Below are 21715 nucleotides of genomic sequence, written 5' to 3' on the forward strand. Positions count from 1 at the left end.
AAAAACCCCAGTCTGTACAGAAGCGGCTGGTAAGTAGACTTCCTTGAATTGGATAAAAGCACTACATTTACTGCGTCCGTATCTGGCTTTTAGACTTTTAAGTGCCGATGCAAGAAAAGCCCTGTTGTTCAGAAAAAGTTATTCACTACGAAATTATATTTAAGCTTTATTAAATTTATTGGCTATTTTATATTACTGTAACGTGTTTCACCTTTAATGTTCATCTGTCACCTGCATAAAATTGAGGCAATGATTTTGTGGCCTATGTACTAAGCCTTGGAGAGTGATAAAGTACCAACCAATCAGCTTCCAACTGTCACATTATAGGCTGTGTTTGAAAAATGACAGGAGCTGATTGGTTGGTACTTTATCACTCTCTCTCCAAGGTTTAGTACATAGACCCCCAAGTTACATAACTCCAAGCACACTGTTCTAGAGAAACTGGGAAAATAATGGCTGCACCTCCATCTGGCCAACCCACTCCCAGATACGTCCAAACTGCGCCATGATCTACCCATAACATGCACATTTTGGATTGCCATGCTGTGTCCAACTTCAGCCAGAGCTTTCAATGTACCTGTTTCAATAAATGCATCACATATTTGTTGATTATGGGCCTCATTCAGAGATGCATGCAAACCCAATGTTTGCACATGTGCAGAACGGCTCCTGCATCGTGGCATGCAGTGCCTCCTGAGTCAAAACGTCAATCAGGCTGCGGCCATTTGGGGCGGTACCGGCCAACATTTTCTAGAAGTGCCGAGGCCAGGGTCTGCATTTTCCGACAAAGGCTTCCTGGCCAATCTGAGTAACCTCAGGATGGCTGACGGTTTAACAAACTATCTGAAGCAACATTCGGACCTGCAATGCTGTCAGGAAGCGGCTTTTCTCCCCAGACGCCTCCTGCTGCATTACCATATGTTAGTACCGCTGCTTTGTCTTTGGACTATGAAATGCGCCCACCTCTGAGTTATGCCCTAATATCATAGATCTTTACAGCTACATGGACGTGTTATAGCTCACATTCTCCTTGTGCAAGCCATATACTTATTGGAAAGAGAAAACTTGTGTAATTATTTGTACTGAATCTTGCAGCAGGAGTTTACAAAATCAGTGGTTCTCAAACTTTGTCTTCAGGACCATACCCAGGTCACCCAGCAGGAGCACAGGTGTACTCATTACTCACTGACACATTTCCCAGGTCACCCAGCAGGAGCACAGGTGCAGTCATTACTCACTGACACATTTCCCAGGTCACCCAGCAGATGCACAGGTGTATTCATTAATCACTCTCATTTTAAAAGATCCACAGGTGGAGATAATGATTTCACTTGTGATTCTGTGAGACCTGGAAAACATGCACTGTTTGGGGTCCTGAGGACAAAATGAGACGGATGAGAGAGGCTGGGAGTACTAAAACTCTGAGTTCGGAAACTTAGCGCAAAAATACTAGGGGTAAGCTGAAAGGGCAGACACAGGATTGCAATAACACAAATAACACATGAGAGCGGGTTAACTGCACATTAACAGGGGTATTCAATATGGAGCGAAAAGTCAGTTTTTGCGATAATTTCGCCCCGATGACTTCTTTTTCGCTGGTTTTGGTTTTCGCAGGTTCGAAAAGTCTTTGAAAAAAAACGTGGATAACTTTTTACCACTGAATAGGTGGCGAAAAAAAGTGCAGAATTCGGGTTTGGGGGTGTAGGCTTATAAAAAATAGCCTGTAGTTTTTGGAATGTCCACTTAAAACGAAATGTTCTAAAAAAAAAATGTAAAAAAAAACATTCGGGACACCCTAAAAAAAATAAATTTTGGGTTAAACGAAAAAAAATAAAAACTAACGAAATTATTTCTGGTGGGGTCCCCAAGTATGGGGCAGGTGTTTTTTTCATTGCGCAAAGTAGCGGCAGATGCATTTTTGCAGAATTTTTAAAAATTACCTTTAGCTAGTACCCATTTTCATGTACCCCAAATTTGATGGGACCACTTTAAAAAACAAACAAACAAAAAAGTGCTCTTCTGCATCACTTCTTCAATGTCGGGAAAAAAAACACCTGCGCGGCTATTTAAAAACCCCGACTTTCTTCTGCAGGCAAAAACGGGGGTACCCATAGTGATACCCGAGGTCTTGACATCTTTAGGGGGCTCCTACAATTATTTCCTGAAAATTCCAGTTTTTTTTCGCCGATCCAAGTATCGCTGGGTCCCGTTTTCGACGATTTCAAATTGAATACGGTGATAAGCGGGAGCGCGCGCGATACTTTTTCGCTGGCAAAACCTCCGATGTGCAGCGAAAACCTCGCTGGCGAGGTTAAGGGTTCATATTGAATACCCCTCTAAAATAGTCTACTGTACAACCCAACCCTAAAGGGGCTATAGTCAATGATTTCCCCTTTCGCCACACTGCTCACTCTTCTGCTGCATCTGATGTTCCACTGCTTTGGTTTACATTCACATGGTAACAAGGTCAGACATTTGAAGATCTGATCACTGACACAATCCTAGACCGGCCCAGTGGGAGCCGTGACTTCTTGTCAGAACTGTCCCTAAGCAGCCCAAGAGATAAGAGGTGAGATACCATTTTATTCATGGCCCGTTCCCCATGGTGGGATGGCAGTAGCAGTGCAGGTTTTAGATAATAAAACGGGGACCAGCTTATGGAAAGGTTGTCCTTTTGCAGATTCTAGAGCTCCAGGCTGATTGGCACTCCCAATAGTCTAGTTGGCTCTCTGAAAGTATAGTGCCACTACTAGTAGTGGCAAGAGCTGGTGTAAGGATACTACCTGGCTAAGTTTAGTTCTGAGTGCCAGCTTGCTGGTTTTCCAGTGTCTGGTAAAAGATACATACTTTAATTGTGGTAAGGAATGGGATTCCCCATGGCAAGGCCCTCTGAATCAGCATACGTAATATTAGGTAGAGTAAGGATAGTGCAATCAAAAAAAAAGCTGAGGAAAGCAGCAACAGGTGAGGAGGGCCTTGGGAGACAAGCACCGGGTGGGGTGGCCTTGGGAGAGCTGCACCGGGTGGGATGGATCTGGGGGAAGCAGCACTGGGTGGAGAGAGCCTGGGAAAGCTCGGTAAGGTGTGCAGGAGAAAGATGGGAAGACAAACTGGGAATCACAGGAGAGTAAAGAGATTATAAACTGGAGTGTTGATAAAAATAGAGTAAGCACAGAAAGAGCCAACACCAACAAATTAAAAACACTGTATAAATATGGACACAAAGTGGTGTGAGACTCTTCAGCATTTAATACTTAGCAAATGGGTTAAGACATTAAAAACTAAATGGAGTGAGGCTGGGACAACATCGCTTTAGCAAAAGGAGCATGGCTGAGAGACTAGATAATACTGAACTCCAAGCACAGAACTTTTGAGGTGTGAGCAGGACCACAGGGTGGATTAAGAGGGGGCTATATGGCCCCATACTCTATCTGCAGTACACAGTTAATTATAATCAAGAAAATATTATCTTTCTGTCCCTGGGTTGGAGAATTACTATTTTAAACAGCGAGTAAGAAGAATTCAAGTGCAAGTAATCTAACTTTAATACAAGTTTCAAGACATGAAAACAGGTTACTTATACAACGACGTCAATTCAGTAACTCAGCCGGATATGCACTGACTACAGTAATAGATAAAAGTATTGTCATGTTATATTTTTTATTTGCCATTTGTCATGTTATGACTCTTCTCGCTGCCTACACAGATGAGAACATAAACTATCGAACATAGACAATCCCCTGTGCTAGGAGCAATTAATCAAAGACAATTCAGGAGGTTAAAGTTCCTTTACATATATTTCAACGCAATATGTGCCAACAACTGTAAAAGTCTTGTAAGAAACAGCCACAAAGTTTATAGTCATTAAACAGGTAAATCGGTTTCATCTTCCAAGTCACAGGTAACAGTAATAACACAGACAGTACTCAAAAAATGAAGGTCGGATTTTCAGTTCCAAAGTATCATCTTCCACTTTTACCGTCATGAGCATAGATGCTCCGGTTCCGCAGACATGTTTGCACCTCATTTTGTCTTCTGACAAGGTTTCTTTCATTACAGGTCATTCTTTTCTTAGTTCTGTTAGTTTTTACTGTTCTGTATTTAATTTTGAAAATTCAATAAAGATGCACAATTTTAAAAAAATAAATAAATTGGCCAATTTGAGTTAAAAAGACGCTTATCATAAAAGCCCATAATTGCCCAATAAAAGGTCCTTTCAGTCTAGATTAGCAACTATTCACATGGAACCAGGGCCAGCAACATAAATCTTGTGGCCAGGCATACTCATGTTTTGGGGCACCCCTCCCCTCCCAGTAGGTGCATGCAGGTCAGCCATTGGCTCATTCCGTGTCACTCCACCCTCATTCCCAACTGTGTGTCTCAGCCTTATCCTTGCCTGTGTTGCACCAGCCTCAACCCTTGTCTCTCCAGCCTCATGCTCATCTGTTTCACTCCAACACCATTCCTGTCTCCAGCCTCAATCCCGTGTCTCTCAGTCTCCAGCCATCCACTCATCTCCCATGTCTCTCAGCTTCATCATCCTCTCGTGTCTCTGTTTCATCTGCTCCAGTGTCGCTCAGCTTCATTCTCCACCCTTTGTCTCTCATATTTATTCCCCAACCCTTGTGACTCTGAAATTCATTCCCCAGCCCGTGTCTCTCAGCTTCATTCCCCAGTCCCTGTGTCTCTCTGCCGGCCTCCCTCTTTCTGCCTGTGCTCTGCTTACAGCAGCGGCAGAGACAAGGTAGACACATGAGCTGGAACTCGCAATCTCGGGGCCTGGTACAAGCGTCTCTTTTGTGCCCCCGTCGCCGGCACTGCATGGAACTACTGTATAAATCAATTCAAGAAAGTTTTTTAGCCTTATATTTATTGGTCATAAAAAATATTTTTTCTTTGTAAGATTTTACAATAAAAATGGGCCAACTTTCACAAGTGTGGCTTTAAAAAGTAAATTGCAATGTGCTAGGTAAAACCTTTCTATCAGAAGGAAATGGAGAGAGAGGTCAATGTAGTGTCTGTGTGTTAAGGGATGTAGAAATTAGAGATGTGCAGGATCGGTTCGGATTTTATCCTGCCAAATTCTGGGTCCCAGAGAGAGGCAAAACTTAATCTTTTATGGACAAACATCATCTTTCATGGACTTTTGTCCATGAAAGATAACGTTTTGCATCCTGAAATGTGGCGGGAAAATTCAGAATCCTGCACATCTCTAGCAGAAGTATATTCACCTACAACTATGTAAACAGAGCTTTCAATTAGGTACTTGTGAGTGAATTTTCTGATGCTTAACCAGACTTGCTTTCTGTGTGAAACAGTTCCCACAGTCACTACACGTGAAGGGCTTCTCACCTGTGTGCGTTATCTGGTGTTTAACCATATTTGATTTGCGTGTAAAGCCTTTTCCACACACGTTACATGTAAAAGGCCGCTCTCCTGTGTGCGTTTTCTGATGCTCGGCGAGCATTGCTTTCTGCGTAAAGCTCTTACCGCAGTCAGAACATGAAAATGGCTTCTCACCTGAATGAATTATCTGATGTTTGACAAGAGTTGATTTATACGTGAAGCATCGCCCACATTCCGGACAGGAAAAGGGTTTCTCTCCTGTGTGGATTCTCTGGTGATAAGCCAGACTAGATTCCTGTGTAAAACATTTCCCACACTTAGGACACCTAAAGGGTTTTTCCCCAGTGTGAACCCGCTGGTGTCCAACGACGTGTGATTTATGTCGAAAACACTTTCCACACTCTGAACATGTAAACGGCTTCTCACCTGTATGAATTCTCTGGTGTTCAAGTAGATGTGACTTATACGTAAAACATTTCCCACACTCAGAACACGAAAACGGCTTCTCTCCTGTGTGAATTCTCAGATGTTTAACGAGTGTTGATTTACATGTGAAATATTTCCCGCACTCAGAACAAGAAAATGGCTTCTCACCTTTGTGCGTCTTCTGATGTGCGATAAGATTAGCTTTCTGCGCAAAACTCTTCCCACACTCAGAACATGAAAATGGCTTCTCACCTGTGTGAATTCTTAGATGAATAATAAATTTGTCTTTCTTGCTAAAACATTTCCCACATATAGAGCAAGCAAACCTTTCATCACCTCTATGAGCAGCATTATACCGAATAATATCAGGAAAATGTTGCCCATCTTTAGAGGAATCTGCGCTGTGAAGTACTGGAGAGTTATTTGAGGTTAAAGGGTTTTCTCTTCGAGAGTCATGTGTGATGTTTTTAGCGGTCATGTCACAAACTGGAGACAAAATAGGAGGCTCGTTTGAGGTATTCCTGCTGTTGGGTCCATCTGTGGGAAATTAAATATGTCAATTTGAATATTTTTCAATGAAGACTTCATTGCAAAGCCAAAAATATTCAATATTTTAATGAAATTCAGGATACTTAGGGCCAATTTCAATTAGGTGTGAAAAAAACAGCAAAAACAGATGATACTCGCCCCAAAACCCAAAGGGTTCTGAAAGAAATCCCCACATTTTTAGTCAAAAGTAGCGATTTTGCTTTTTTTTTCACCTGGTCTGAGATGGTGAAAACCGACTGTTTTTTTTTTTGCCCCTCCCGATTTTGCAGCTAATTGAATACGGCCCTTAATGTTGCAATCAAACAGCAATTTAATAAAACAAAACATGTACAAATTGTGATCTAGACTATTGCAAGACAGTGATATAAATAGGTAGTATTTTATGAAAATATATGAAAAGTAATTACACAAGCAGTTGCACTCTTGGTATACAGGTAAGTTGAGGCTAAATGAGGATAATGAATGTTAAAGTTAGCATTCAAGGTCTTCTACCAATGGTCAGAGATTGGGTCATATTTGTCGCTTTGAGGACTGTAAATAGAAAGAAGGCCAAAGTGTGTGTTTGTGTAGGAAAGAGACTGGTCAGATCTCTGGGCTGGTAACACAGTGACATGATGTGAGGAGGAGAGCAGGAGTATAATAAGGGCTGATGGATCCTGATGTATGAGATACACCAGAGAGTGTGGGGAGGAGACTGGTTAGATCTCTGGGCTGGTAACACACAGTGATATGATGTGAGGAGGAGAACAGGAGTCTAATAGGGGCCGACGGTTCCTGAGTGGACAGAAACTCTGCACAAAAGAAAGTGTCAAGTAGACTGTTGTAGTTACTGAACAATGTGAATATATTTTGAATTTAGTGATTATTACTCACCTGTGCTGATATCAATTGGAATTTCCTCCTCCTTAATTTTTACATCTGTCTGTACTTCCTCAGTCTCTGGGTCAATGTCAACCAACACGATATTCAGTTCACCATCCTAAACAGAACATAAAATAATACTACCAAATATTTTAAAGGACCATTAAACAATATACTGTAGTTCTTTAAATCTGTATCTATGTCTCAAATCAACCATATTCTAATTTTTTACTCTGAAAAACAGTCCCCATTTTTTTTGTAACAGAAACCATCAAGTCGGTTATACCATATCCTACAGTAGCTAAAAAAAACAATAGAAAATGTAAGTAAACTTCCCTAACTTCAAAAATAAAAATGGAGTCTAAAAATAATTTAAACAACAAACCCAATCATCCCTTCTCTGTAAGTGGATAAACCGCCCCATGAAATGTCAATGACTCATTAAAGGCCACTGGCTTACTAAACTTTGAAGATATAATCTTGGGGTATCATACAATAGGTTGACAATGAAAAGGTTGATAATGATTTGGTCGACGACCAGAAGGTCGACATGGAAAGTGATAAAAGATAGACAGTACGGAATGTCGACTGGTACAAAAGGTCGACACCAAAACGGTCGGCACCGAAATGGTCGAGACAATTATTTTTTAAGGGCTAGGCACTTACCTGGAGAGTTAGGATTAGGCTGCAGAAGTGACAATTCGGTTTAAGCACTTACTGAACGTTTAGATTTAGCACCAAGGGGAGGGTTAGCTTTAGGGTGAAGATTAGGGTTAGAAATACAAAAAATATATGTCGACCATTTCCATGTACTATCTACCCTTTTCCATGTCGACCTTCTGGTGTCAACAAAATGATTGTCGATCTTTTGTTTTGTATCACACCCACATCTTGATGCAATATTTCAAGAGGTTATGTCCAGGATATTTAAACAAGTAGGTAAAAGTATGGGTAAATTTCAAGTTAAAAGCAAAGGAACTTAAATAAGTGATAAACTGAAGTACAAAATTAGAACACCTCTCCCAAATTACATCATCAATGTATTGGCCATAAAAGACCCAAGTTTTCCCCAACTGCCCCATTCCATGGGGTAAGTCTGAGTGTGAATTTGAGACCAAACACTGATGATCTGTTTTTAATTGGGAAAGGGGTCATGAACGCATCAGTGGGTTATATGGTGGAAAAAACGTTAAACCGCTAGAATGGACTTTCACTCTTTTAGCATCGATCCCCCATCAGCTCGGTCCAGAAGAATTTTAGCTTGTCTTGTCTTTCAGCCCGTCCTGAGGATTGTTACTGTACACTGGGCCTAATTCAGACACGCTCACGAGCGCTGAGCGTTCGCAAGCAGGTCGATGTTAGCCCAGTGCCCATGCGCATGACGGAGGCGGCTCCGTCGTGCGCATGCGCAAGACCCGGATAGCGACGGGCAAGCCGTCGCTATGGGTCTCGCCGATGGTGAGTGACTGCACGCCCCCCGTTGGTGGGCGTGCCGGGGGCATGGCTGGCCAGACGGAGGCGTTGCTATGGGAACGCCTACCGTCTGGGGCAGGCCCCACTGACATCACGCCTTGGAGCCGAAAACACTCCAAGGCTTGCGGCAACGAGACCCTACCACAAGGGTCTCGTCGCAAGCCCGATGGTCGCGATGGTCTTGACCATCGCGACCATCTTTTTGGCCGCTCGCTATAGCTGTGGGTAGTCACCCACAGCTATGCGAGCGGCCAGGAGGCCACTCTAAAATTCAGAGGGACGGCCCTGATTCAGAGCGAACGCTCTGTCAGAGAGTCCGGCTCTGAATCAGGGCCACTGTACGGTGACCATCAATTAAACAAGGTAGTATGTTGTGTCACACTGGGCTTGGGATTCACAATGAACGCTACTGCTTAGCATGTTGGAGTGAGTGTTAACCCTACTTAAATTACACACTTTATGAGATATATACATGTTCTATATCTTATTAGACGATCAGTATTCTATGTACCTGATACTCCTGTTGTAGATTGTCATCTTCCTCTGTGCAATCCTGTGAAGAGAGGGGGCTGGGACATCTCTCTGGGGTATTTCTGTTACTGGATACATCTGTAGGCAACACATACAGTGTTTAAACATGTTTTATCCGACGATGTGTTTATCTAGTGAGGTCTTACCCAGTGATGTGAGAGGCTGGTGATTCTCCATCAGGATGTCCTTGTACAGATCCTTGTGTCCCTCTAAATACTCCCACTCCTCCATGGAGAGAAAGACAGTGACATCCTGACACCTTATAGGAACCTGACACACACAATGATACAGTCATCACCCACATTCCCTGGTGTTACTGTATAATGTCCCTTTCCCAGCAGTCACCTCTCCAGTCATCACCCAGACACATCCCCTGGTGTTACTGTATACTGTCCCATTCCCAGCGGTCACCTCTCCAGTCATCACCCAGACACATCCCCTGGTGTTACTATATAATGTCCCATTCCCAGCAGTCACCTCTCCAGTCATCACCCAGACACATCCCCTGGTGTTACTGTATAATGTCCCATTCCCAGCAGTCACATCTCCAGTCATGACCCAGACACATCCCCTGGTGTTACTGTATAATGTCCCATTCCCAGCAGTCACCTCTCCAGTCATCACCCAGACACAGCCCCTGGTGTTACTGTATAATGTCCCATTCCCAGCGGTCACCTCTCCAGTCATCACCCAGACACATCCCCTGGTGTTACTGTATAATGTCCCATTCCCAGCAGTCACCTCTCCAGTCATCACCCAGACACAGCCCCTGGTGTTACTGTATAATGTCCCATTCCCAGCAGTCACCTCTCCAGTCAGCAGCTGAATGATCTTGTTGGTGAGTTCCAGGATCTTCTGCTCATTGTCTCTCTCATGTATCAGTGAGTGAGGTGGAGGCACAGTGATGGGACCCTGGGTCCTACTCAGTCCTCCTGATACACGTGTACGGCGGCTACTGGCTGTCACACACTTACCAAACTCTTTCTTCGCAACTGTGTAATCCTGTGTATAAATGCATCAAATATAAATTCTTGAGCCCTCTTTTTATTTTGCGAATTAGATATTTATCATGGGAATATGAGGACATGTTGGGTAAGATTTGAACTTACTTTATTCCACAGCATAGTAATATTCATGTTTACTATATTAATGAGTTGACTGTCATTTATGCAAAAGAAAGAGTGCAACGTGTTCAATATGACAATATGAAAGACCATCAGGAACTGTGAAGATGTAGGGGGCCCCCCGGAGTTGGAATCTCGCCCTGGACTTTCGTGTACGAAGTGCTCACACCACCAGCAACTTTTCCAGTATCGGAATTCGCTGGGTTGAATGTTTGTCTTGTGTTGACCTACTAAGTTAAGTGGTATCCGGATGAAGGGTCGACAGGGACAAAAAGTTGACTGACAAAAGGTCAACAGTGCAAAAGGTCGACAGGTTCAAATGGTTGACACACCAATGGTCAACACACGATTATTTTTTCAAAATTTTTAGGGTTAGGGGTTAGGCACCAACGGGAGGGTTGGGCTGCCCGAGGGCACGGATATAGGGTTAGGCACTAGGCGGAGGGTTGGGGTTAGGCTGGAGGAGGGGACAGTTAGGTTTAGGCCCTTGGGGGAGGGTTAGGCACTAGGGTAAGAGTCGGGGTTAGGCACTTGGGGGGGGGGGGGTTGGGGGGGCTACCACCTAGGGGAGGGTTAAACTTAAAATACAAAAACACAATGTGTTGACCAATGGTGTGTCAACCATTTCAACCTGTCAGCTTTTTGTACCTGCCAACCTTTTTCAGTCAACCTATTGTACTCATCGACCATTTGTCTGTCAATCTGTTATATACCACACCTAAGTTAAGTATGTCTGTTTAATTACTACAATACGGTTACTGCTGATTATCTGTTATTAACTTGGTTAGCTTGTATTACAGCATAATATGTGGTGCATTATTCTTACAGCCTCACATTTTGAACCATACTAGTACAAATGACTAATCGCTATATGGTAATACATATGTTTTAAGAAAAAAGTTCTATATAGCCGACTTAAGTATTATTTTAAAACATCTGAAACTACACTAGAATGTATTTTTAGAAAATCCCATGGAGTTTGTCAGCTTCTATTTTCAGCAACCAGACCAACAAAATGATTTCTACATAGTTGGGTCACTGCAACACTTCCAGCCCCCCTCACCTCTCCAGTCAGCAGGTAGATGATCTCCAGGGTGAGATTTAATATCATCTTAGTAACGTGACTCTTGTCCTTGTCCATCTTGGAAACTCTGGAAATGGGCTCCGGTCCTGGTGGAGGCACCAAGCTCAGGGCGACCTCTGTAAATGGAATCTGTTGTGTAAAAACTCTTAAATAAAGGACCTCAATTATTGTATATGTACAGGTTGGGTATGGGATGTTGGTGGACACATGACAGGTGGTCAGAATGCACATGCCGAAATTTTGAATAACTTGCAATACCGACACCTGGAGGTAAGTTGTCTAACCCAACCCTTAACCCCCCCCTGCAGCCTAACCCTAACCGCTCCCCCACAACCCAACCCTAACCAACTCCCTTGTGCCTAACCCTAAACCTGACCCTAATACTTACCATCGGGATGTCAGTGGACAACCTGACTCCCAGCAACATCTGCCGAACACCATTTGTCTATTTAATACAGAGTCAAAATAATACAGATGTTCTCCAAGGCTGCTATTAAATTTGTGCATGTGCAATCGAGGAGTCAGGAAAAGAGCACGCATGTTAAGTGGAGGAACAGAATCAGGGGACCAGGTACAAAGATTGCAGCCAGCACAATAATCTTTGGATCTTTCCTACTGATACATCAGGGCTCCAAGATTGATTCAAAAATCATGATCTATCAGGCATAAAGTGGTGACAGTGTTCCCCAGAACTCTAACCTGACTCCCTATGTCTGGTCTCCCAGCACTCACACTACTCCTTCCCTGCACTCTCACCTGTCTCTCCCCTGCCTGGTCTCCCAGCACTGTCCTCACTACTCTTTCCCTGCACTCTCACCTGACTCCCCCCTGCCTGGTCTCCCAGCACTGTCCCCACTACTCCTTCCCTGCACTCTCACCTGCCTGGTCTCCCAGCACTGTCCCCACTACTCCTTCCCTGCACTCTCACCTGACTCCCCTCTGCCTGCTCTCCCAGCACTGTCCCCACTACTCCTTCCCTGCACTGTCACCTGACTCCCCACTGCCTGGTCTCCCAGCACTGTCCCCACTACTCCTTCCCTGCACTCTCACCTGACTCCTCTCTGCCTGGTCTCCCAGCACTGTCCCCACTACTCCTTCCCTGCTCTCTCACCTGACCCCTCTGCCTGGTCTCCCAGCACTGTCCCCACTACTCCTTCCCTGCACTCTCACCTGACTCCCCTCTGCCTGCTCTCCCAGCACTGTCCCCACTACTCCTTCCCTGCACTCTCACCTGACTCCCCTCTGCCTGCTCTCCCAGCACTGTCCCCACTACTCCTTCCCTGCACTGTCACCTGACTCCCCACTGCCTGGTCTCCCAGCACTGTCCCCACTACTCCTTCCCTGCACTCTCACCTGACTCCCCTCTGCCTGCTCTCCCAGCACTGTCCCCACTACTCCTTCCCTGCACTCTCACCTGACTCCCCTCTGCCTGCTCTCCCAGCACTGTCCCCACTACTCCTTCCCTGCACTGTCACCTGACTCCCCACTGCCTGGTCTCCCAGCACTGTCCCCACTACTCCTTCCCTGCACTCTCACCTGACTCCCCTCTGCCTATTCTCCCAGCACTGTCCCCACTACTCCTTCCCTGCACTCTCACCTGACTCCCCTCTGCCTATTCTCCCAGCACTGTCCCCACTACTCTTTCCCTGCACTCTCACCTGACTCCCCCCTGCCTGCTCTCCCAGCACTGTCCCCACTACTCCTTCCCTGCACTCTCACCTGACTCCCCCCTGCCTGGTCTCCCAGCACTGTCCCCACTACTCCTTCCCTGCACTCCCACCTGACTCCCTATGTCTGGTCTCCCAGCACTGTCCCCACTACTCCTTCCCTGCACTCTCACCTGACTCCCCTCTGTCTGCTCTCCCAGCACTGTCCCCACTACTCCTTCCCTGCACTGTCACCTGGTCTCCCAGCACTGTCCCCACTACTCCTTCCCTGCACTCTCACCTGACTCCCCTCTGCCTGGTCTCCCAGCACTGTCCCCACTACTCCTTCCCTGCTCTCTCACCTGACCCCTCTGCCTGGTCTCCCAGCACTGTCCCCACTACTCCTTCCCTGCACTCTCACCTGACTCCCCTCTGCCTGCTCTCCCAGCACTGTCCCCACTACTCCTTCCCTGCACTCTCACCTGACTCCCCTCTGCCTGGTCTCCCAGCACTGTCCCCACTACTCCTTCCCTGCACTGTCACCTGACTCCCCTCTGCCTGCTCTCCCAGCACTGTCCCCACTACTCCTTCCCTGCTCTCTCACCTGACTCCCCTCTGCCTATTCTCCCAGCACTGTCCCCACTACTCTTTCCCTGCACTCTCACCTGACTCCCCCCTGCCTGCTCTCCCAGCACTGTCCCCACTACTCCTTCCATGCACTCTCACCTGACTCCCCCCTGCCTGGTCTCCCAGCACTGTCCCCACTACTCCTTCCCTGCACTCCCACCTGACTCCCTATGTCTGGTCTCCCAGCACTGTCCCCACTACTCCTTCCCTGCACTCTCACCTGACTCCCCTCTGTCTGCTCTCCCAGCACTGTCCCCACTACTCCTTCCCTGCACTGTCACCTGGTCTCCCAGCACTGTCCCCACTACTCCTTCCCTGCACTCTCACCTGACTCCCCTCTGCCTGGTCTCCCAGCACTGTCCCCACTACTCCTTCCCTGCTCTCTCACCTGACCCCTCTGCCTGGTCTCCCAGCACTGTCCCCACTACTCCTTCCCTGCACTCTCACCTGACTCCCCTCTGCCTGCTCTCCCAGCACTGTCCCCACTACTCCTTCCCTGCACTCTAACCTGACTCCCCTCTGTCTGCTCTCCCAGCACTGTCCCCACTACTCCTTCCCTGCACTGTCACCTGGTCTCCCAGCACTGTCCCCACTACTCCTTCCCTGCACTCTCACCTGACTCCCCTCTGCCTGGTCTCCCAGCACTGTCCCCACTACTCCTTCCCTGCACTCTCACGACTGCTCTCCCAGCACTGTCCCCACTACTCCTTCCCAGCACTCTAACCTGACTCCCCACTGCCTACTCTCCCAGCACTGTCCCAACTACTCCTTCAATCCCTGCAATGCCTCATTCACTATACACAATACAATATACCATCATACCTCTTTCCATGTAAAGCAGCAGCTGGGTGAGTTTAAACGTCACCACCATGGGCCGGGCTAGAGCGCTGGATCATGGGTAATGTAACTTCTAGTTTTTCTGTCACATCTAGTTAAACACTAGAGCCAAAACTGCTATTCAAGATTTCATGACAAAAAAAATCAGCACGATGTATAGATGCGGCACCCATCTTATTGAAGACCCTTGTCTATAGAATAATATGCAATTGTCTGCACCATAATGGCTCGCTCATTAAAGACAATGTTCACGATGTAATCTTTATTTAACCACTGTAAGTGGGATTCAGGGCGCCAGGGAAAGTTTCTTTTACTGATAGAAAAATATTCAGCGAGGTAAAGGTATTATACATAATATCACTGTCATCATAGGAGATAGTGCTGGGAGAGCAGGCAGAGGGGAGTCAGGTGAGAGTGCAGGGAAGGAGTAGTGGGGACAGTGCTGGGAGAGCGGGCAGAGGGGAGTCAGGTGAGAGTGCAGGGAAGGAGTAGTGGGGACAGTGCTGGGAGAGCGGGCAGAGGGGAGTCAGGTGAGAGAGCAGGGAAGGAGTAGTGGGGACAGTGCTGGGAGAGCGGGCAGAGGGAAGTCAGGTGAGAGTGCAGGGAAGGAGTAGTGGGGACAGTGCTGGGAGAGCGGGCAGAGGGGAGTCAGGTGAGAGTGCAGGGAAGGAGTAGTGAGGACAGTGCTGGGAGACCAGGCAGAGGGGAGCCAGGAGAGAGTGCAGGGAAGGAGTAGTGGGGACAGTGCTGGGAGAGCGGGCAGAGGGGAGCCAGGTGAGAGTGCAGGGAAGGAGTAGTGGGGACAGTGCTGGGAGAGCGGGCAGAGGGAAGTCAGGTGAGAGTGCAGGGAAGGAGTAGTGGGGACAGTGCTGGGAGAGTGGGAGACCATTGTTAGTAGACTGTTTAGCATGCAGGAAGCATCGATCATCTTCTCCAGTGGTTACTTATAATTATAACACGTGACAGTATGCATTTTTGTAAAAAAAAAAAAACAAGTAAAATCGCTGGCCTTCTCTCAGCAGATATAGCTATAGACATGACTTATTGATGCATGTGATTTCAGCTTCTATTGCTTTCAATGGTGAGCTGTGTACTACAGATGCGCAAGAGACATGATTATGTCCCACTTAAGTATTATATCTTATGTATATTGTAAGAATCTAGTTGACAATAATTGTTTTATGGGTGACGACATGAAGATGCAGATGACACAATTTATACAGCTGGGAAAGTATCCACGGGCAGGTTGTCCCCGAATTCAGCCTCCACCAAAGAGTGACTCTTATCCAAAAAGTACATCCATTTAGTCCAGTAGATAACATCTGCAGATTGGCATTGCAGGTTTCATCCTCATCCTGGGGCAGGGGGATTTTCAGCCCTCCCCTACCGATTCCCAGCACAAGGTTTGGACATTTCCCAGCATTTTTGGCCTTTTGTGGGGATTTATCAAACCTTTCAAAGAGGATAAATAGAGATATTCCTCATAGCAGCCAATTAGATTATTGCTAGCTATCATTTTATAGAATGTACTAGATAAATGATAGAATCTGGTTGGTTGTTTTTGGCATCGCCTCCACTTGCCTGATTTAGAAAGTTTGATACATCTCCCCCTTTTTTTGTGTTTCCATTATCTATTTCCTATTACCATTGCATGATATTTTTTTTTATATTAATGCAGGGCCAAATTAACAATGGGGCAGATGGAGCTATAGCTCCAACCATCCAAATAAAAATAGGCCCATCCCATGACAGCATGATAATGATCAGCTGCCCACAGAGTCAGCCATAAATCATAAGTATTAAAAAAGTTGTATTTCTTGTTTTTTCACAAAACTATGCTATTATTCTATTTTTATATATTCAGTGATTGCAAAATATGCGCTATAGGGCATTTTTACGTCCTACAGCAAACTGGGGACCCAGTTTTAAACACTGACCCGCTGGCGCTGTTTGTGCTGCAGTTGCCAAACGATGCGCGGCTGCGCCACTCCCAGCCAATCGCTGCACAGCGGCGCCACCCCCAGCCAATCGCTGTACAGTGGCGCCACCCCCAGCCAGTCACGCAGGAGGCAGGGAAGGTGGACACTGCATGGGACAGGAGGGAGCTGCCACAGTGACCTGGCCGTGGGCCCCCAGCAAAAGCATGTAGGTAACCACTACCTGATGCGCTGTCTGTCTTTACCCCCTCCCTACCCTCAGTTCTGCCCCAGCTGCTATTCTAACCCCCTCCCTAACCCCAGTACTGCCCCCAGTATTTACTGCCCCTCTCCGTGCTCCCCAGTACTGCCCTAGTTATCTACCCTTACCCCTCTTTACACCCAGAGCACCTGTTATAACAGCGGGACTGCTACACAGTTCTAGGCATTTTTCTTTTAAGTTTTATCTTAAGTTTCTGAGTTTAGCGGTACCAGCGCCGGTAATGACGCTCTACTGCGGCTCCATCTACCTCCGCCGACGTCGAAACACCAGTATCGCTTTAAGCCCTGAGGTTCTCGGCAGGCCTCAGCGTGGCTCACCTGGCGGCCTAAAGATGCTGAGTTCCGGGACAGCGGTCGGGTAACGGAGATGTCAGGTAAGGAATAATGTGCAAAGCAGTCCCTAGCCTCTGGTGTTGAGACGCACCAGAGGCCACTGTGGGTGAAGGACGTTCTGCGATTCCTCACTAAGGTGGCCGGGGCCATGTTGTCTGTTGCTGGAGACGGGTGGTAAGACGCACTAGAGCGCACTTATCAACGTCTTACTACCTTGTAGTGCAGCGTAACCGGCCGTCAAAATCGCAGCTTAGGGGAGATAAGGCGCTCCCCCGGCCGCTCCTCCCCACCAGGCACAAACTTCCGAGTGAAGTCCCTGCGTCCGGTTTTCTATTGACCACCTCGTTTGTGAGACGCTCGCAGTTCAGCTTTTGTACATGCACTGCTACAGTGGTCTCAGAGGTTGGTCTGTCTCCCTATATACTACTCCCTCAGGGTTTGGCATATAACGCACTCTATATCCTACCATCTCCCTCCAGGGGCCGGTCAGTTGATTCAGAGTCCATATTGCTGTGGCAAATGTGCGTATTTATATATTGTATGTGACTATAAATTCTAGCGACTGTGTGTACACTGCCTGTTTGCCAAAACTGTCAGGTATATTATCACTGTGTTTCTCCTCATCACTTTGAAGGTGTGTGGAGTGTTTCATGAAAGTCACATTGCATTTAAACTTTATACCATATACCATTTATACATTTGTGCATGTATAAAGTTACAGGTAAGAAGGAGCATGTAAGTCCTGTGCTGCAGGCTTGTCTGAGCAGGTTGTTATTTAGGATGGATTGTGTAGTACTGTTGTAACAGCTACTTTATGTCTCCGGTACACCTGCACCAGCACTAGAGCCACCTGTGTGGCCGCTTGGTCTCAGATTTTGCCGCACTTAGTGGATAAAGGCTGCAGAAGCATAGGCTCTGGCGGCAGTGCCTCATGCTACGAGGTGATAACAGCATTTGTGTCCTTCTATGTCTATGCCCCCCCATGAATTCCTGTTGGGTTTATTCTACTGCTCACTCTAGTCAGAGTATGCCGCTGTCTACAGCCTCTCCGCAGGTAGTTAGATTTTTTTAGTGGCGGGCCTCCTCCTGGATGGAGGTCGACTTTTGCAGTTCACTCAGGCCTGGTATCAGCAGATGCCTGGGTGTGAGAGCTGCCTCTCTGGGTTATGCCATCTCGTTTCGGAGGCATCCTCAGTGGTTGTGGGCACGACCCTTGCTGCAGATCCGGTCAGAGCCTCGGTTTACTGGGAGTCTATTGGGGCCCTCCTGGGATCAGGAGTTATAGTCCCGGTGACGCAACAGGGAAGGGGTTATTATTTTTTGTATTTGTTTTTGGATCAAAAACACAATGGGTCACACCACCCTATACTGAATCTAAGGTAACCGCTTCATCAAGGTGCTCAGATTCCGAATGGAAACTACTAGGCTGGCAATGGAGCCTGGAGACTTCATGGTCTCAGTGGATATACAGGATGCATATCGGTCTCCTGATTGCAAAATCCCACCAAGCCTTTCTCAGGTTGGCAGTAGATCAGCAACATTACCATTTTCAGGCTCTACCTTGTGGTCTAGCCACAGCCCTTCGGATGTTTACCAAGATAATGGCAGTCATGACGGCTCATCTCAGAGGAGTCAGGATACTGCCATATCTAGACAACCTCCTGATATTGGCAGTCTCTGGAGAGGTTACAATGGCATCTACGGATGACCATTGCCTGTTTACAGGAGTATGGCTGGGTAATCAATTGGGAAAATAGGTTGTCACTTTTTCCAACTCAGCAGATGGTGCACTTGGGGGCACTGCTGGACTGTAACACTACAGAGTCGTGTGCACAATCTACTTTGTAAGCAAATAGTGTCAGTTCACTGGGCTATGCAGATGCCGGGCTCTATGGTAGCCACATTCGACATGGTCACTTATGCCCAGTTCCACTCCAGGTCCCTGCAGCTGTGGATCCTGGACCAGTGGGATGGTTAGTATCATCGGATAAAATCCCAGATGGGTTGCATCTCACCAGAGGTTCGCCTCTCCCTAGCCTGTTGGCTGGAGACGGCTCATTTTGAACAAGGGTCGTCCGCTATGGATCTCGGAGTGGATACTCTTCACCACAGACGCAAGTCTGCGAGTATGGGGAGCCGCACGTTTCAATGAAGGGGGCCGATATAGGAAAGTCACCTGCCAATAAATATATCTGAGCTTCGGGCAGTACACAAGGTACTCATACTGGCACAGGACCTTCTACAGGGCATTCCTGTCCAAGTTCAGTGCGACAGCAGTGGCCTACATAAATTATCAAGGAGGCACACGAATTCTGGCAGCCATGGAAGAAGTGGCAAGGTTTCTGCTGTGGGCAGAATGCCATCTTCCATCGGTCTCGGCAATATTCTTCCCAGGTGTTCTCAACTGGGACGCGAACTTCCTAGGTCGCCAGGACATACACGTTGGAGAATGGACTCTTCATCCGGAGGGGTTTCAACTCCTGGTAAACAGGTGGGGGATAATAGACGTAGACCTAATGCATCACGTCACAACCACAGGGTTCCCAGGTATGGGTCCAGGAAAAGGGACTTCTCAGCTGCCTTCGTGGATGCTCTGGTGGTGAGATGGAACTTCAGGTTGGCATACCTGTTTCCTCCAAATCTAGAGAAACGTGGGGACCAGATGCTGCTCACAACCTATTTCCTGAACTCTGTATATTCTAAATATATTCTAAAGTAGTAGAACCCAAAATGATGAGAGGGTACCAACTAAGAAACAAATGTTGCTTTTACTGATAAAAGTTTCACAATAATAGTCACTACAATTGTAATGCAATATAATATGGTGCCTGTAAACCATTGGTTATACACCAACAGATTAAACAAACAAATAAACACAATGGACAATGCTGCAATATGTCAAAATTGTCAGAAGGAAAAGTAAACAAATATAAACAAAATATAGACAAATGTAGACAAAATATAAATAGCAAATGTGCCGATCTATTTGTGAATAGGCACTGGTACTGGTCTCAACCTTAGATGCCGCCAACTGAATAGTCAATATGATAGATGGTTAAAGTATAGTGTTTAGTCAGGGAGATCTAGCGGCGTCCCGCTAGTTCCAAAGGGGTACCTCGGTGGTATGCTGTAAGTCCTGTGGATGTCTGTACGTTGCCCGGGTTATTCTCCGTGTAGTGTGGGGGAGGCTGGCTGTGGCGAGCGCCGGGGATCACTCTGCGTCACGGGCGCCCTGAGTGCCGAGATCACGGACACTGTCCCTGTTGCCAGGGGCAGGTCCGTGCGCGTACACCAGGTGCCGGACAGGGGAGAGGGGTGCCTACGGTCCTGGCTTGCGCAAGCCGGGGGCCGCGGACGACTCTGCACCAGAGGATACTTACCCGGATGCCAAGCTGCCGGTCCCGGTGGTCTTCGTCGGCGGTGATGGCGCGCTTCTGTTGCTCGCTAGTAGATTCAAGTTCCGGTAGTGGTAAGCTGAAACAGTTGGACGGCAAATGTGGTACTGGAGACGCTGTTAGATAGGGATTGCAGTGTTCCTCCAACGCGTTTCGACCTGTCAGGTCGTCTTCTGGGAGTTGAATTGTTCTAGTACTGCTGCTTGAGCCTTCAAATACAGCGACAATGTCTGTGATTGGTTCAAATTGTGATTGACAGGAGGGCGGGTCACCTTGGTGATTACATCCTCCTGAGCGTGCTATCTATAATGTGTAGCTGATAGGCTGGATAATAAGGTTCCACATACATAGATGAATAGGTATGATATTGCTTGTATAAATGTATCTACACATATATATATATGCAAAGTATACATATATATATATATATATACATACACACAAATAAACGATAAAATAAAGATAAATAAAAATAATAATAAATAAATAAATATAATAAATAAATAAAAAAAAATTTAGTTAATTCAATAATTAATGAAGAAAATCTCCCTCCTCTCAAGAGTCATCAGAAAATTCAAGCAGGAGGGCGGCAGGATCATACTAATAGCCCCTGCCTGGGCCAGGTGGCATTGGTTGTCAGATCTGACTCATCTATCCGTAGACAGTCCATTTCCACTGCCTCTACAGCAGGTTCTGCTAATACAGGGTCCCTGCCTATACCAGAATTTACCTTGGCTGACTTTGACGGCATGGCTTTTGAGTCTTCCGTCTTAAGGGCCAAGGGGTTTTCTCCTTCAGTGATAAAGATGATGCTGAGATCAAGGAAGCCTGCTTCTGATTGCATCTATCACAGGGTTTGGCAGTAATTTTTTCTTTGGTGTTCCCATAGGAAATATTACCCGAAGATGTTCATGGTATCAAGTGTACTTAGGGACTGATTCAGAGCCGGTCGCTATTTGTGGTCGTTCGTTCCAAAAAAAGGGGTGGCTATTCAAATGAACCGTTCGCTCTTTGCAGTCTGTTCACGTCTCTAGGTCTGAACGAGCGAACAAAACTTGCGGTCGTTTTTTGGAAAGCTACGCCCCCTGGCCGCTCGCATCCTACGTCATGTCCGCTATTTATTAGATTAATCGAGTACATCGACCAGGGTATGAGCTGCTCGCTATTCTTGTGGTTGGTTTTTGCTACCACAATTTTGCGAGCAGTTCTGGTTATAAAATAACCCAGTGACGTGCTCAATGAGCTGCTGTTTTAATTATGCACACCCATAAAACGCCCGTTTTGA

At 46.5% G+C, this 21715-nt stretch overlaps 2 protein-coding genes across 2 annotated transcripts in view; one reads left to right on the forward strand and one right to left on the reverse strand.

The window, feature by feature from the left end:
* Window positions 1-3324: 3324 nt before the first annotated feature.
* LOC148502449 (uncharacterized) lies at window positions 3325-14575 on the reverse strand. Its single transcript, XM_088449870.1, has 7 exons — window positions 14490-14575; window positions 11374-11510; window positions 9994-10188; window positions 9333-9456; window positions 9167-9264; window positions 7195-7300; window positions 3325-6309 (listed from the first exon to the last, which is right to left on the reverse strand). Exons 1-7 carry the CDS (start codon window positions 14536-14538, stop codon window positions 5255-5257), a joined length of 1764 nt encoding a protein of 587 aa, XP_088305996.1. The 5' UTR covers window positions 14539-14575; the 3' UTR covers window positions 3325-5254.
* A 189-nt stretch (window positions 14576-14764) lies between these two features.
* Window positions 14765-21715, forward strand: part of LOC148502450 (uncharacterized) — an 87882-nt gene continuing 80931 nt past the window's right edge. Inside the window, exon 1 of the mRNA XM_088449880.1 lies at window positions 14765-14840. The gene's annotated coding sequence lies outside the window, so the exon portion shown is untranslated. The remainder of the gene's footprint in view (window positions 14841-21715) is intronic.

Source organism: Taudactylus pleione, unplaced genomic scaffold, assembly GCF_031769625.1.
Source record: "Taudactylus pleione unplaced genomic scaffold, aTauple2 ptg000497l, whole genome shotgun sequence".
In the NCBI taxonomy this organism is placed as follows: domain Eukaryota; kingdom Metazoa; phylum Chordata; class Amphibia; order Anura; family Myobatrachidae; genus Taudactylus; species Taudactylus pleione.